At 38.4% G+C, this 18,608-nt stretch overlaps 2 protein-coding genes across 2 annotated transcripts; both read left to right on the top strand.

Annotated features, from left to right (window-relative positions):
* LOC125667413 (uncharacterized) lies at positions 1 to 4,948 on the top strand. The gene is made up of 2 exons (XM_048900920.2): positions 1 to 805; positions 4,040 to 4,948. Exons 1-2 carry the CDS (start codon positions 572 to 574, stop codon positions 4,529 to 4,531), a joined length of 726 nt encoding a protein of 241 aa, XP_048756877.2. The 5' UTR covers positions 1 to 571; the 3' UTR covers positions 4,532 to 4,948.
* A 9,256-nt stretch (positions 4,949 to 14,204) lies between these two features.
* Positions 14,205 to 18,608, top strand: LOC125667398 (mucin-2-like). Its single transcript, XM_048900895.2, has one exon. The coding sequence runs from the start codon at positions 14,205 to 14,207 to the stop codon at positions 18,606 to 18,608; it is 4,404 nt and encodes a 1,467-aa protein (XP_048756852.2).

Here is an 18,608-nt window from a genome sequence, read left to right as displayed (position 1 = left end):
CAGTTGACAAACTAATGGTCTGGAACGAAAGCTCAATGATGCAGAAGGGGTACAACGCGCGCCACCTGTCGTCAGGGGTCCGTGACATGAGGTCTGTGATTTCCTTTCAAAAAAGCGTTAGAGTGGGATAGACGCGGGTTTGTTTTTTTTTCTTGGAGGAAATTCGAGCGTCAATGGTTATAGAAAGAACCCGACAACTGGGAATTCATTCGGCCTAGACTGGATTTTATAGGTCACACGGAAGAAATTGACATACCTTCGGCTTTTCTTATTTTATAAGAGGAGCCTGCAGTGTTCATCTATACGGGATTTTTTTTTTAAATATAAGTCACAGAATTGGGATAAAAATCGTGATATCTGGTGTTCTGTTTTTCCATTTCAGTGGATGGTGCACTAAATTACCAAAATTACCGAATTCTTAAAACATGTGAGGGTTATGATTTTGATTTGATTTTTTTTTTCTTAGAGGAAAATACTTTTTTTATTAATTAAAAGTGATGGATATGAAATATTTAATCAGTGTGCTTGCATTCTTTGTTCTGGGCGTGTGCATGCCCTTTGAACTTTAGAAATGACACAGCGATATGCGATGGAGCTCCGAGGGAGGATATCCGTAACGAGGAGCATTACGGGAAATCCAATCTGGACGATAGTGAGACTGTGTTCAATAGTTCTTATTCTCGCTCGGGAGGTGTGGCCACACGCTAAAATGTTAGATCCACCCTCGAGATCGACGTTGTGGCGGCAGGGGTACAGCGCTAGCGTAAATTACGACGACAGTCAGCTGTTCTGTGGCGGGTATAGGGTAAGTAAAGATCCGCCTCTGAATTCTCCTATACAGAAATTTAATAGAAGTCTTGATCCGCCCCAGTACAAACAAATGCGACATGGTAGGTGATGTTTTAAGGGATGTTTTCTTCTAAAGAAATAGTAAAAAAAAAATAAAAAATTTCATACATGCATTTTTAAAAAAAAAATTAAAATGAGTCTAAATGACTCGTACAAATGATATCAATTCTATGCATTTATTTTCAAGGTTAAAGCAATTATAAACTTACTATTTATAATCTTAATAATTATAATTTTAATAATTATAATCTTAGTAATAATAATCTTAATAATCATAATCTTAATAATAATAATCTTAATAATAATAATCTTAATGATTATAATCTTAATAATTAGAATCTTAATAATTAGAATCTTAATAATTGTAATCTTAATAATTATAATCCTATCATCTTAATGCAAGTTTAAAACAATACTTCCTGGACAAGAAATAAATCTGCTATCTACATGTATAAGTTGTTTCCTAGTGTAATATAAATCTGCTATCTACATGTATCAGAACTTGTCTCCTAGTGTAATATAAATCTGCTATCTACATGTATAAGTTGTCTCCTAGTGTAATATAAATCTGCTATCTACATGTATAAGTTGTCTCCTAGTGTAATATAAATCTGCTATCTACATGTATCAGAACTTTTCTCCTAGTGTAATATAAATCTGCTATCTACATGTATCAGAACTTGTCTCCTAGTGTAATATAAATCTGCTATCTACATGTATAAGTTGTTTCCTAGTGTAATTTTTGACAAACATACAATAATTTCAAGCTCAATAAGTGTCATTCATTTATACATACCTATAACACTGTCATTCATTTATACATATCTATAACACTGCCATTCATTTATACATATCTATAACACTGTCATTCATTTATACATCTCTACAACACTGGAGAGGAATAAGGAGATCATTCATTTATACATATCTAGAACACTGGAGAGGAATAAGGAGATTTGGACAATCTAATTAAAATCAGATCTTAAGATACGCTCACAGTCGCGAGTATACGGCGCGCATCTAAGAAGTCCGGTTTTAATTAGATTGGAGATTTGGGGTGATATCCGCTGCATCTGACGCAGTTTTACACGTTCAAACATCTGGTGGAATTAATCGGCGGCTGTGACGAGTAGCCTGATATTTCACTAGCTGTGACGTGTAGTCTGATATTTCACTAGATATGTACCTGGTCATATCCCCGGGGGAAACTGATGATTTCTTGTCCGAAATTCATATAACACAGCCAGTGCTTGACCTCATTGAAATCCATTAATTCGCTCCAATCTCAGATGTGTGCGATGTGTCAATTTATTAATTAACTAATTAACATCCAAGGAGTTCATTACCGTCGTCGTTTCGTGCTTATAATTCGGTGTTAGACATTTTTGAAACTGTCTGTACCTTGTAGAATAACGACCCAGAACCACTTCTGTATAACCTATACTGAGGGTTGTATTTCCTCTCGAAAAAATGATACACCAGTAATGAAAAATGACTTTTATGATGCACTTTCAAATCCTGTTGTATAATGCACTTTCGTATTTCCACGAAAGCATAATACTTAATTTCTAATTCAAAATATTCCGATTAAAATTACACATTTTATAAAGTCTAATTTTTAGTGCACACGACCAAAAAAAAAATTTGTAATTTTGATTAGCTTGATTTACCGCACATGGTCAGGAATTTATTCTTTATTTGTTTTTTCTTTTCTACATTTTACAACCAGGAAATATGGGGCGTGCTAATGTCCCTATAAATTAAATACAAGAGAAGTCCTGATTTTCTTGTTTTATTTCTCTTGTTTTATTTTCATTTAACCATAATTATGTAACAGTATGTACCGAACCACCATGCCAATGACCCTAACAAAAAATAAATGAAGATTTGAATAAAATACTTCCTTCTTCCTTTATCAATGTCGTCAATGACAGATGGTGCCACTGAGAGTGGCGGTACGAATCCGATGTGTTGTCTTCTTTTACTTCTTAGTGAGTAAATTTTAATCACTTCAAAACGTCACCAGCTACTAAAATGGAGGCACGAGGGGGGGGGGGGCTAGAGTCCCCATTTCACCATTCCCTTCCCATCCACCCCCACCCCCACCCCCACCCCCCACCCCACCCCCCGATACTCACCCACCACCACTCGTCCATCATCCTCCCCCCGAACTGTCCACGTTCCTATAATGAATAAATGTTGAATATATGGAGTACATGAAATAATCAACCAATTCAAGCTTGCATAAAACCTCATCTACCCCATTAATTAAGCATTACATGTCATTAATTAAAGCATTACATGTCATTAATTAAAGCATTACATGTCATTAATTAAAGCATTACATGTCGGTATAATTGTTATCAAACGTGTAGCAAATTCTATCATAGCGTACTCGTACTTTTTTGCAATGTTGCGTCAAGGAGTTTATAGGAGATTTTATACCTCGGCGTCATGTGTATATTAATGGCTGTACATCTCCGAAAAATCTGTACTCTTTGCATGTTTCAAACATAATTACCGTAATGTAATGGAAATGCAATGCCAGAATTGTTGAAGAATGACACCACCCCCACCCCAACCCCACCCCCTGGGGTAAATTCACGACATATTTCTGATATAACGGTCACTATGCTTTAAATGAAATATATTTTTATGTAGTAGTAGCAAGACCCAATTGACTATATAAGTACTGCGAACATTCTTGGATGGGTTTATTTCATGAGTTGTCTGCTCTTGTCGTGACGTTTTGAAGGAGTGGGTGTTGTTTATTGGTTTTGGGCGGGTCTTATAAATGAGACCTTTTAAAACACCGAGGTCCCGTATCGCGGTGGGCGTTTACATGGTAAAGAGGCCTTACTGCTACTGCCCGAGTGTCAAGCAAAGTTTAAAGGTCAAAGTTAACTTACAGCTGTTGACGTTTCAATGTGAATTTAAAAAAAACAAAGAACTCGAGAAATGACGAGAGAAAAACAAAGAAATAAAAGGCAAACTTTCAATGAACTCATGTCGGCGGCTGACGTAGAAGTAGAAGTTTTTTTCCCGGCATTAGTAAAATAAAACTTTTATAATCAGATGGCCTAACTCTCTTAAATATTACTTAAAAAAAAAACACACAAATAAATAAAAAGGAAGGACAACCGAAGACCAAGATTAAAGTACTATACTTTTTTTTTTTTTTTAATTTCAGAACGTTGTGCAGAATGGTGGAAAATGTGGCGTGTGCGGTGACCCGTATCAAGGACCCCATGAAAACGAGGCTGGTGGGAAATATGCCAGCGGTATCATTTCTAGACATTATGACGTCAGTGATAAATACCTCAACGTAACCATTGACCTCTCAGTGTTTCATAAAGGATATTTTGAATTCCGAATTTGTCCGAACAATGACGTAAATGTCCGAGTAAAACAAGCGTGCTTAGACCGCTATTTGTTAAAGATACAGTCTGTGGAGTTTTTTCCTGTTGTTGACGGAATGTATATGAAGTCTGGTTCATTTATTCCCGGCAGTACTCGGTATTTTCCGGAAGACCGAGGCGTCTACGACCTGAGGTTGGTGATTCCGGAAAGACTGAACTGTAGTCAATGTGTGCTGCAGTGGACCCACGTGACAGGTGAGGTCAAGATAAAAATAGATGAAGTCATTTTGAGTCCACCAGGGTTTTTTTTTTTTTTTTTTTAAACAAAGTTCAGATTGCTTTCTACTAAAACTGCATTTTTTGACTAAATCAAGTAAATTTGAAAGCTTTTGATTTCAAAATATTGTTGTACATACCCTCCACTTTTCTTCTATATCAAATACCTCTGGTGTAACATACCTCCTTAAGGAATACATGCATATCATTCCAAAATGAACAAAAATATTCAGAAGTCATTCTAGACTTAAATCCCTAACAATGTTTAAGTTTAGATCCTTCGTCGTCACACTGACAGAGAGCTGCATCATTTCAAAACTACTACACAACCATCGAATCCCAGGGGGACCCGGGTTAGAGTAGACCTCAGTACTCCTTGCTTGTCGTAAGAGGCGACTAAATGGGGCGGTCCTTCGGATGAAACTACAAAAACCGAGGTCCCGTGCCACAGCAGGTGTGGCACGATAAAGATTCCTCCCTGCTCAAAGGCCATAAGAGCCGAGCATAGGCCTAAATTTTGCAGCCCTTCACCGGCAATGGTGACGTCTCCATATCAGTGAAAGATTCTGGAGAGGGACGTTAATCAATATGATATCAATCACAGACATCAAATTATACATTCTAAAATAATTTATTGAGCATTTCATTCTTACTAACATCCAATAGCATAGTCCTTTACGAATGAGCACAGAAACTGGTGGCGTTAAAAGGGACTTGTGATGTTAGTGTAAATTTTTCACAGAAATTGATGACGTCAGTGTAGATCTTTCGCAGAAACTGATGACGTTAAAAGCTTGACTCTGTAAAATGGATTTTAAACGTGATCTGAAAGACTTGTATTCGATCAGTGCACATTTCAAAACAAACCTTGGAGACAGAGGGGACTTCTTGAGACATACACATGATTTATTCACATGTCGTCTGCTGTTTAAAGATTCAGGCTGACATGCAGCTCCATTAAATCATTTCTGGAATGAGGGAAGTTTATTTCTCGTGTGAGTAAATCAAACGCACCATTGTTGAAAATGATCATTTTACTCATTGTAAATCAAACGCACCATTGTTGAAAAATTGATGTTCGTAAAGAGATCGATTGTTTTTATTCTCAGAAGTCTGAAGCACTTTTATCATGGAACGAGTGTATTTTAGGCTTGCACTTATATTTAAGCGTGATTCTAACATTTACACGTGTAATCCATGATTCTAACATTTACACGTGCATTGTGTGATTCTGATATTTACACGTGCACTGTGTGATTCTAACATTTACATGCGCGCTGCAGCATTGTAACTTAACAGTTTAATAATTAAAACATACCTCCAGGTTTTCCGTGACTGCATGCGTGTGTACAAAACGTAATGAATCAAGAAATAATCAGAAATTGATGATGTTTCATTCCTGGAAAATAGACACACTGAACCCTTTGTTTTTGGGGGGTGGGCTAAGCTAACGCGGCAGTGTTGCAGTCAAATGTCGTCGTGAAGAGCAATCTGCAGGGGCGGGTCCAGCAACCTGTGACCGAATTTAAAGATTTATGTTTATTTTTTAATTTGATCATCGTGGTGGCATACCATAAACCTTTCAGCTAAATTAGAATTTAACCCCCCTCCCTCCCCCCCCCCCCAAAAAAAAAGATGGAAAAATAAAAAATAAATAAATACAATCCTGACATCGCAAAAAAAAAAAAAAAAAAAAAAAAAAAAAAAAAAAAAAACCAACTATGAATTTATTTTAAAACAAAGTGAACGGTAGACACTGTGTCACAATAATTAGAATAATCGCAAATCAATTAAACTTAGTCATATAGATGAATAGAGGGGAACTGATCGATCACTGATCGATAATTGATTCAGGGTGTGCTCCAGTTACGGCTGATGAATGGTTCTAGGTTGTGCTCTCTCACCACTAAACAATGCAACACAATGCCTGACATTGAGCATGCGCGAAATATATTTTATGGATATAGTTCACGATTTAGAAGTTTCTCAGAATTCGTAATGCAATCACTGTTCGTATCCATGGGCGGATCAAAAATACATCTCAAAAGGGAGCGCTATATGCCTGTACCCTTTGAAATGGTACTTAGATCTTCTTATACAAGGGTATGGACCTCTCAAATAGCAAAACAATGACTTTGAACGGGGTGTAACTGAAAATCTCTAAGATTAGCCACTGTGTTACATCGACCTATCATTTAATGAATATAGATGCTCAATCTATTTCTTGATCATTTCCCTCTTTCTCTGTCTCTTTGAGTTATCTCTCTATCATTCTTTTTTCTTTCTCTCTCTTGTCTGTATATATGTATGTTTCTCTCTCTCTCTCCATCTCTCTCTCTCTCTCTCTCTCTCTCTCTCTCTCTCTCTCTCTCTCTCTCTCTCTCTCTCTCCAATAGAGCGTCTTCTCAGATCCGTCAGCATGTAATAAACAGCAGACAATAAAAAACCTCATGTACGATCATTTGTCTGAGGGTGACGATTTTGACAGCAGTGTAATTAATTAGAATATTTAATTTTCCTGTCAGTTTCAGGTGAAGCATTACCTGTGTGATCTAGTCTGACAACTCGGGGTTTCTCTTCGGATTATAACACGTCTAACCCTGAACATGTTCCATTCTTTTAAGTAAACTAAATACTTAAAGTGAATCAGCATTTTTATTACTTTAAAAGGTGACATACTTATCGTAATGTTTCGCAACATTTCTTTTCAATTTTTTTTATTTCCGGAAGAGAGAGAGAGAGAGAGAGAGAGAGAGAGAGAGAGAGAGAGAGAGAGAGGCCTTTCCACATGTAATAATGATTACAGTTTGCGATTAAGTCACAGACATTTTTGACATTTTGATTTACAAATTAGAAAGTACAACTTATACAGTGTATTGACCTATTATATCCTGTATTGACCTATTATAGATCGTATACTACCCTCTATATTGACTGATATATCGTATATTGGCCTCTGTATCATATAATGCCCTCTGTATCATATAATGCCCTCTGTGTTATTATTGACCAATGTATCGTATGCTGCTCTCTGCATTGACCGATAGATCCTATACTGCCCTCTGTATTGACCTGTAGATCGTATACTGCCCTCTGTATTGGCCTATATATTGTATGCTGCCCTCTGTATTGACCTATAGATTGTATGCTGCCCTCTGTATTGACCTATAGATTGTATGCTGCCCTCTGTATTGACCTATAGATTGTATGCTGCCCTCTGTATTGACCTATAGATTGTATGCTGCCCTCTGTATTGACCTATAGATTGTATGCTGCCCTCTGTATTGACCCATTAAAGGTAACAAAAGACACCGATACAATTTTCTGAATGTGAAATCTGAAGAAGGTAGTTTTAGGGAGGTAAAGTCAATTTCACATGATGATGCAGGATCATCGCTATTACAATGAGTCATAAATCCTGTTTAGGTTCGGGTAAAAGCACGAGGACGTTCTCCTCTTGCTATTAGTGATCAGTGTAAACTTCTGTCCCTGTTTATATAATTCTACATACAACAGAAAACGAACCAAAAAATATTGGTGTTCTTCGTTTTCTAACCATTAAACGGATTCTAGCAGTCAATTAGCGGTTAATGTAGAAAAAAAAACCGAACTTAATCACGTAATTAATTAGAAAAAATAAATGACTGAATCATGTATTTCTAATTATCATCGCTCATTAATTTGTGACTGTGGCATCAGAACGCGCTGTCGGTCCGTCAGGCCGTCTGTGTTTTTCCCTCCTTTTTAATATGCTCGATTTTTTAAGAATTCATACAGTGTTTCTTTCTTGTATCTGGGTCAAGGTCACCGCGGGAAAAAATAACTCTGTAGGGTTGAGGTATATGTAGTTATGGTTCGGTGGTCAACGATTAGTAGAATAGACGCGCCATTGTGTAGACCAGCACGCGATATCGCTGTGAAGGTTTTAATCAAGAATAATTCAACGTCCCGGATTTATTTCATAGAATTGCATATTTAAATAACGAATTTTGTGATTGATGAGTGCAGGTTTTGAAATTTAAAAAATCGTCAACGTTGATTGCAGTCATATCCCATGAATAAAATGGCTAGGTTTATCTGTTGTCAAATTTTAGGCAGAAATAAAATATATGTGTGTTTCCGATTTCCCGACCCTGCTTACTGTTTTCCTGCCAACCTTAAGATTTTATTGACAATAAATATAAATAGAATGAAAGTCAACAATTTTCAAATTGGATATATTTTTTTTTTTCTTTTCTTGTTTGAGTTTCTCTGATTTTTAATTTGACTCCAATTAATCTTCAAAATGTTTGAGAAGTCTCTGTAATGTATATAAACATGTATTCAATTAGTGCATCAGAAACTACGATTTAAAATAAAATGTTTCAATAAAATAAAATGTATTATTTATTTACCCTGCCTAATTTTTTGGGAAAAGTGAAATAGGAAACGCACATATATCTTATTTTGGCCTTATTCTAATATTGAAGGCAATGCAAACTGTGACTGGCGGAATTTTTCATGTACATAACTATGCACGGAATAACACCTGTTGCTGTAACTGATGTAATACCCAATATCTGATGACAAATTCAGCAAAATAAAGAAGGGGATGTTCCTTTAGACTATACATACAATGAACGTTTCGTATAAACCGCCATAACGCCGTCTTCCCGCCATACCGTCGTCTTCCCGACAAAACGTCGTCTTCCCGCCATAACGTCGGCTTCCCGGACACGGAAACATTGTCAGACATAATCGGGTTACTGAGATCAAGGTCTTCCAAAGAAGGAAACTGACGCGAGGAAACACATTTCGTTTGTTTTTATATATTACATCATGTCATGAATGGCTTTAATGTATTACAAGTGTAAGGAGGTGAGAGGCACGCAGATGTGCTACTGAAATGAAATTTGATAATGAATTTTCTATAAAATTGGCATATATTGGATAAATTGTTTAGAAATCTGACACTTACACAGTGCCTTTATTCCGCATTTTTTCTATCTGTTGACCCCCGAGGTCAATGCAAATCGGAGATTACGAACAGGAATGACTGTGAGGTAGACAATAATTCATGAATCGACATTTTCTGCTCATTTGACGAGTTTATTGTTTCAATGCGATTATACATATTCAATATCTTCTTGTCTTTGTCAACTTACAGTGTATTTACAGTTTCAGCTTGCATTGCTTTAAAGATTCCTCACATAATGAAACTTTCTGTTATTTCCATGTTGAAGTAATCGGCGGGTGGGGGTGGGGGTGGAGGGATCTGATATTCATGTTCTGATAAGATTTCTACTGGGGAGGTATGTAGTCATAGGTTTGATGAATTAAAAAAATACTCCAGTCAAATGGAAAGACTTTTCGAGTTATTTCCCCCTGAATACAGGGGGCGGGGCGCACAAATTACAAATAAATTACAAACAACGTAACAACAGACATCGTAACAACAAACAGACAACGTAACAACAAACAGACAACGTAACAACAAACAGACAGCGTAACAACAAACAGACAACGTAACAACAGACAACGTAATAAACAGACAACGTAATAAACAGACAACGTAACAACAGACAACGTAACAACAAACAGACAACGTAACAACAGACAACGTAACAACAGACAACGTAACAACAAACAAACAACGTAACAACAAACAGACAACGTAACAACGGACAACGTAATAAACAGACAACGTAACATACAGACAACATAACAAACAGACAACGTAACAACAGACAACGTAACAACAAACAGACAACGTAACAACAGACAACGTAACAACAAACAAAAAACAGAAAACAAACAAACAACGTAACCGCAAAAAAACAACAACAACAAACAAACAAACAGCGCAGAGAAACAAAACATGAGATTAAACATTCACCACTGTCTCTAACCAGAAACTTTGACTTCAGTATGAGATTAAATTAAAAATGTTACTGTTCAAATAAAAGAAAAGCTTAACTTTGAGATTTTTTGTTGTTGAGAAATCCAAGCCCGATCTCTGTCTTCGTTCATGTATCTAGATGTACATTCGTATTCAACTGTTGGCTTTTATCATCACATTTATAATCGCTTTTATCATCACATTTATCATCGCTTTTATCGTTGCAGGCAACTACTGGGGGACGCTAAGTAACGGAACCAGTTGTTTGGGGTGCGGATTTCAGGAAACCTACATCAACTGCGCTGATATTTCTATTGGAAACTTGTCAGAAATTGATACTGAAGCAGTAAATACTCCCCAGACGGGCCCTACACATTCATCCCACATAAGTAAAAGGACCACTGATATTTCGCCCCACCTATTGGCGGGTTTAAATTTTACAAAAGATGGAGAAGGGGAGGAGTGTAGAAGGTGTCATGCGGTACCCACCTGGAATCACTACCCCGGTATGGATGAATGGTGCGATGTGAACTGTCGGAAGGGGAACTGTCCGCCCTGTCGATGTTACTGCGGCTGTCCAGCAACAGACTTCAAAAACCCGTAAGTAATGATAGCTGTTTCCAGTGTAATGAACACCCGTAAGTAATGATAGCTGTTTCCAGTGTAGCAAACACCCGTAAGTAATGATAGCTGTTTCCAGTGTAGCAAACACCCGTAAGTAATGATAGCTGTTTCCAGTGTAATGAACACCCGTAAGTAATGATAGCTGTTTCCAGTGTAATGAACACCCGTAAGTAATGATAGCTGTTTCCAGTGTAATGAACACCCGTAAGTAATGATAGCTGTTTCCAGTGTAATGAACACCCGTAAGTAATGATAGCTGTTTCCAGTGTAATGAACACCCGTAAGTAATGATAGCTGTTTCCAGTGTAGCAAACACCCGTAAGTAATGATAGCTGTTTCCAGTGTAGCAAACACCCGTAAGTAATGATAGCTGTTTCCAGTGTAATGAACACCCGTAAGTAATGATAGCTGTTTCCAGTGTAATGAACACCCGTAAGTAATGATAGCTGTTTCCAGTGTAATGAACACCCGTAAGTAATGATAGCTGTTTCCAGTGTAATGAACACCCGTAAGTAATGATAGCTGTTTCCAGTGTAATGAACACCCGTAAGTAATGATAGCTGTTTCCAGTGTAGCAAACACCCGTAAGTAATGATAGCTGTTTCCAGTGTAGCAAACACCCGTAAGTAATGATAGCTGTTTCCAGTGTAATGAACACCCGTAAGTAATGATAGCTGTTTCCAGTGTAGCAAACACCCGTAAGTAATGATAGCTGTTTCCAGTGTAATGAACACCCGTAAGTAATGATAGCTGTTTCCAGTGTAGCAAACACCCGTAAGTAATGATAGCTGTTTCCAGTGTAATGAACACCCGTAAGTAATGATAGCTGTTTCCAGTGTAATGAACACCCGTAAGTAATGATAGCTGTTTCCAGTGTAGCAAACACCCGTAAGTAATGATAGCTGTTTCCAGTGTAATGAACACCCGTAAGTAATGATAGCTGTTTCCAGTGTAATGAACACCCGTAAGTAATGATAGCTGTTTCCAGTGTAATGAACACCCGTAAGTAATGGTAACTGTTTCCAGTGTAATTAAATTAGTGAATAGAATATATTTCTCTGCACAGCAATACTTCCCGTGTTTCATTTCTGTACTTGTATTGCACATATTTGTGTGATTGGAATTTAGTTCTCAAAACATTATCGATCCTGATAGCTAATGAAAACACCGTTATAACAATTATCGTTTATGATTGACAATAACAACATTTTTATTAGAGTTATACTTCGTGATTGCTGTTGACAACACTTTTAGTAGAGCTATCGTTCCTGTTAGCTAATGACAAACAGTCACTAGATTTATCGTTTCTGATAGCTGATGACAAACACTTTCATCAGAGTTGTTGTTCCTGATGGCTAATGTTAAACACAGTCACTAAAGTTATCGTTCCTGATACCTAAACATGGTAATCAGAGTTATCGTTCCTGATAGCTAAAGACCATCATAGTCATAAGAGTTATCGTTCCTGATAACTAATGACAATCTTAGTCATAAGAGTTATTGTTCCTAACAGCTGATGACAAACGTAGTCATTAGAGTTATCGTTCCTGATTGCTAATGACAAACGTAGTCATCAGAGTTATTCCTGATTGCTAATGACAACACTTTCACTGCAGTTTATTATCATCATTGTGGTGTTTTTTAATTTGAAATCAAATGTACAATAATTAGAGATACACAATGGGTGACATTTGCAGTCACATGACACAATGGGTGGAGCTAGCAGTCACATGACACATTTTTACAACTGCATTGTAAATAAATCATGGAATCTTTTTTTTAGTGAAAATTCAATTTGAAGAAAGGAAACTCACTGAAAATATCTTTTTTCCAAATAAGAATTTTACAAATTGCATCTAGACGTTTGGCGAGCGCTTACAACAATGAATGTTGGGGATTTAAATGATTGGGAATTATAGCATAGAACTTACAACAATGAATGTTGGGGATTTAAATGATAGGGAATTATAGCATAGGACTTACAACAATGAATGTTGGGGATTTAAATGATAGGGAATTATAGCATAAGTGTGATGAAATGGGAATGAACAATAACTTTATCAAAATTGCTTTAAATGCTATTTCGAATAATTTGAATATAAACATAACACAAAATCTTCAACTTCACACCATAACGTGCCCCCCCCCCCCACCCCCCTCCGATGATTAAACAAAGTCCCTCTCATTTAGTACAGTAGTGGTCGAATTCAATTTAATGATATAACAGCCACAAGATGAAGTCCCCCTTGGTTGGCAATAAGTCCATATCATATTTATAAATCTACCATGTTCACATTCATCTGCACCATGCTAGGATCAGGTCGCGAGATAAGATCATGTTTATAATTGTCGGGATGGCCAACAAAACGGATTTCACAATGAAAGGTGAAGATAATGAACAGTGATCAATGAAAGGTGAAGATAACGAACAGTGATCGATCTCATAACTTATACAAGCAATACAAAATAGAGAGTTGGGCAAACACGGACCCCTGGACACACCAGAGATGGGATCAGGTGCTTAGGAGTAAGCATCCCCTGTCGACCGATCACACCCGCCTTGAACCCAAGTGTCAGATTAGGTACTTTTCGTAAAATTTGATTTTGATTATTGGTCGCATTACAAATAGTTAAGATTCTGGTGTGTCTAGGTGTCCGTGTTTCTACATTTTCCACATACAAGTATGTTATTTAATATTATCTAGATTTATTTGTGAAAAGGGCGGGGACTCCTACCTCGCCCTTCGTCAAAATAGATCAAAATAAATTCGGAAAAGATATACAATGGCTATTGTTTATCGTCGTGATTATTAATAGCAGCACTTTTGAACTAATTAGGCTGTGTTTTCCCCCCGGTTCATATAATTGTAAGTACACTACATTAAATCAACTCCCATCATTACTTTCAGTTCTTTGATTATAACTTTTAAGTAAACTGCTTTCCAGGTATTGCTACTCTCTTACACACAGACAGTTTGAAGTTCTCGTTATCCACTCCTAGTACTATGTTGTGTTGTGTTGTTGTGTTGTGTCGTGTGGTGTTGTGTTTGAATTAGAATTATATAGCGTGTGTAAATTCAGGAGGGGTGTGTGAGTTGTATTAATTGCGTGTGAAAGTTCAGGAGAAGGGTGTGGATTAACACTGTCGATGTTTCCTCCTAATATTCCTTTCCTTGTGTTACAGATGTATTGGTGTAGGGGAAGAGCGCGGCTTCCAGATGGACACGTGGTGTTGGCGGGAGTGTTGTGAGTACGATTGCCCGCGAGACAAGTGTCAGTGTAATGTCAATATCAAAGACCCCTACAGTGATGCTTATCATGTACAGCGAGAGTTCATCGCAGTCACGCCGAGTGCGAGAAACAGCGAGATCTCCACCACTATTGCTCAAAGTTCAATAGCACCGAAACACACAATATCGCACGTAGCTAGCACAACGACCGCTACAACAACAATAACAACGACAACAAAATTAAGCACAACAACTTATCCAGCAACAACAACAACAACCAGAAAGACGACAACTACAGAAAAAAGAGTGGAGGTAACTCCTCCCACATCCAGTCCACAACCGGAAGTGGTGGATGTCAGGAAATATCTTAAAAATGGGAATGTACATAAAAAACCTCAGAAAACCAGAATTCCTTTCAGAAAAATACACATCTATAAACCTCCGGAAACCAAACCTTTAATGAATGGGTTCCACTCGCCGAAAATAATAATATTCAAACCTAAAATGAAGGCTGAAAATAAAGATGTTGAAAAACCAACCATTGAAAAGCTAAATTCTGTTGATAGTACCGTTAAGTCAAAAACGTATTCAAATTTGCCATATCCTATTGAAAAGAAGCCATCTGAAAATCGAACAGAGAAAGTACAATCATATAAGTCAACTACTATCACTCCACTGGTGACAACAGCAACAACAACATCAACAAAAGAACCTACAACACAGCAAACACAACCGATACCACCACAGGAATCCCCAGGGACACCACAAACGACACCACTACAAACAACAACACAAGCATCACCACAGAAACCACCACAAAATTCACCACATACTACACCACAGACGCCACCACATACACCATCAGGAACACCACCTCCAACACCAACACAGACTTCACCACAGACACAAGCAGCTTTAACTACAACAACACAGACACAAGCAAAAACACGAATAAACCCTATCGAAGGTCCTATGATCAATATTCATAATCCCATGGAGATTTCTGGAAAGGACCCAACAGGTATTCCTCTGGAGGGTTTAAAATCGTCCCTGTTTGGCCAGTTCTTTCTATCGAAAGTTACAGACGATGTTGAAGATATCCTGGACCCTCATAAAGACGTTGAATACAAACCCAATAACGTCAGCAGCTTTTTCAATCTGGAGGATCCTTATCAAACGTTCCAACAGTCTGTAAGCGTCTCCCTGTTTACTATTGATGACACGGAATCAACGACAGTGGATCAAACTAACAGTCGTGTGGCGGATTCAACTACCAGCGGGATGGTTTATCAACCTACATCAGCTATCTCAACACAAACAGAAATCATTTCAACTAGCATACCAAATCCGTCTTCAACAAAAGCACCAAAGGCAGCAACGACTACAACTGTGATAAGGACAAGAAAAATCGATCTTATACCGCCAATATCTCTTGTTGTCTCAAGTTCCGTCCCTTCAACCGAAACAACAACTGTAACCGAATTAACAACTACAGCGCCTATAGTATCAGCAACAGTTCCTCTACCTCCACTTCCTCCTGATATCAAACAATCTGGAATAATCATGTTCATTAAAAGTCATTCTTCAACGAATGCAACACCAACTGCAGCAACAACATCAACACCAACAATTACAGGGACAACACCAGCGGCAACCAATCCCCTACCGCCAATTCCCCCTGCTTTTAAAGATTCCAAGAAAATCACGTTCAATAAAACTCCAAATGATTTTAAAAAATTTAGTACAGTTCTTTGGTCCAGGAGGAGACCATCTGTCACCGCCACGGCACCGAGTCCTTTCACAAGCCTCAGCAAGAGGAAACCAAGGAAACCAAAGCCTAGGAAGGCCAAGAATAAGCATCGGGTGTCTGTAGGGGAAACAACATTAAACCTTATCAAAGATTCGAAATTGACATCGGGGTTTAACCAAAAAGCGATTACTGAATCTTATCAACGAACGAAACCGTCACCAGGAACTAGTCTGGTTACAAAACCACCCGGATCACCTAACTACCAAACTCCAATGACTGAACAGGATGTAGAATCTAAGACAGCAGAGAAAGAAATCGAGAAAACACCGAAATCCGTGGACAGACGACAACCAGAGGAAAGCAATACAGTTCTTCCGGCGGATGCTCTGCCTGATGATAATATACCTAAAGTCGTTCCGTATCTGATATTCTTTCCAGATGAAAAAGTCGAAAAATATGATGGCTATTCCAGACGACAACCTACTCAACTAGAGCTCAGGCAACCCAAGATAATATTCAATTCCCAAGAGGTGGCACCCACTCATATAGTGGAAACTCCGTCGACCTATCCAATGCAACGCATTAAATCTAGAGACGATGAAACCCAGAAAAAGTTCCACGGAAACGCGTCCTCAAATATCGAAGAGATTCCAAATACAACGTCAGAAGACGCACAAACCAGGATTAATGCTAAAATTAGAATCAACGAGGAAGGCCCCACAGAGTATCCGGTGATAACAAATGTGAACAAAATAAAAAACGTCACTGAAATATATGGAAACTCGTCTTCGAATTTCCAGGTGGCGCAGTTCAACAGCATCAAAGTCAAACAGGATGGCGGGAAAATTTACATGAATGATAAATTTCCAACATTTGAGCCATATATCCCTAGCAATGAAACAAATTCAACAGAAAACATTGATCACCAAAAGGTGAAGAATGTAGTGCACCACAATTTTGTTCTGAACAGTTTGCTGGAGAATGTTAGAGACATTTTTAAAAATGGTCAATCAAAAATCCAATTCCTACTGAAAAGTGAGAAAGGAAACACAGAAAAGAATCGTGTTTTGATTTCCACAAAAAAGGAGGAGTATCCGCAATTGTCGAACAGTAACCTTAAAATGACTACACTCTCGACTATTTTGGCTACAAAGGATCGCACTTCAGGCATTTATCTGAAAGATGTGGGTGGAGAGGATGTAAGACATTTTCAAAGCGAGGCTCAGTCAAATCTAGATCTCGAAAACACCCTTGTTGACGGTGATATCAAGAAAACGTATCATCTAAAGAAAATGTCTGAAGAAAAGGTGAAGCCAATCAAAGACACGACACCTACATACTATCCGATACTGCAGACCGTGGGAGTCTCACCCACCGATGTGGAATTTTCTGGTCCGACACGTGATCCAAAGAGCACTAAAACTGCGTTACCTATGACGTCATTTCTTCCAATACCGCCTCCGATTCCTAGTGAAGAATTGTCCTTCCATGCTCCTATTAGTGATACACCTTCGCAACCAAACCCCACGGTGGATATTCAGGCAACTGGGCCGTCAGATGACTACAGAGAAGAAAAAATGACCCGATCTGACGTTCCACCGATTCCTTCAATATTTCCTTCTAATGAACGGTCTCCTGTACCAACACCAAAACTGACGGATCTAAAGACAACAATATCTTCCAAAGTTGTGACAAAACGTTTATCAACAACCACAGTTTCGTCACCGACAACACCGACGGTTTCATCCCTGAAAACGACGATTTCGTCACCGACAACACCGACGGTTTCATCCCTCATAACGACAGTTTCGTCACCGACAACACCTACAGTTTCATCCATGACAACTACACCGGTAACCATAGTCCCAGATTTCCACGTTCCGACGATACCGCGGGATCTGACTACTCCTTTCTACAAAATCAACCAGATTTTCTTTCCGCCGGATTTCACACAAAGAAAGTCCCTGACTGACATCATCAATGTGGCTGATCCAGAGCAGATAGAGGGAGCGTACACACAAAGTGTTCGGCCGCAGACATTGCAAGAAATAGGCGCCAGCGACGTGATGCTGTCCACGCCCTATCACGTTAAAGATCCAGTCTCAGTAGTTCCACTTCTCACACCCACCACAACTGTTCCACTAAACACCTCCACTCCTAGTACTCCACCTACCATCTCCTCTTCTCAGGGAAAATTGCCCACAGTACATCGCTTGATAAAGGTGATGCCGAGTCGAAAGACCGAAAATTTACCGCAGGAACGCTCTGGATCGACATTCTCTTTGACCAGGGATGTACCAAAGAAACCCGACTCCCAGGACGGCAAGGATGAAAGGAAATCGAATAACGTCATACCCAAGATAGAGTCGCCCCCAATTTTCAAGCATGCTAACGGTTCCGCGTTGATGACAAATGTCCACAAGAATACCAAACACGTCAAAACGTTCCGAAATTTCGGAAAAGACATTTTACTGAAAATATTCAAGTCTCCAAAGGTGAAGAAAGAAGACGTGCTCTCCGGGAAGGTTCAGCTGCCGCGGGGGAAGAAAGCAGTTATTCTCGATATCGGCCTCATGAACAAGATAATGGACACATTCAAAAGATGGCTCACTAGCATGAACCTTCTAGTGGTAGAAAGATAA

The sequence above is a fragment of the Ostrea edulis genome, chromosome 8 (genome assembly GCF_947568905.1).
Source record: "Ostrea edulis chromosome 8, xbOstEdul1.1, whole genome shotgun sequence".
Classification (NCBI taxonomy): Eukaryota; Metazoa; Mollusca; class Bivalvia; order Ostreida; family Ostreidae; genus Ostrea; species Ostrea edulis.
Note: the sequence above shows the minus strand (reverse complement) of the source record. Positions and strands in the feature narration are given on the sequence as shown.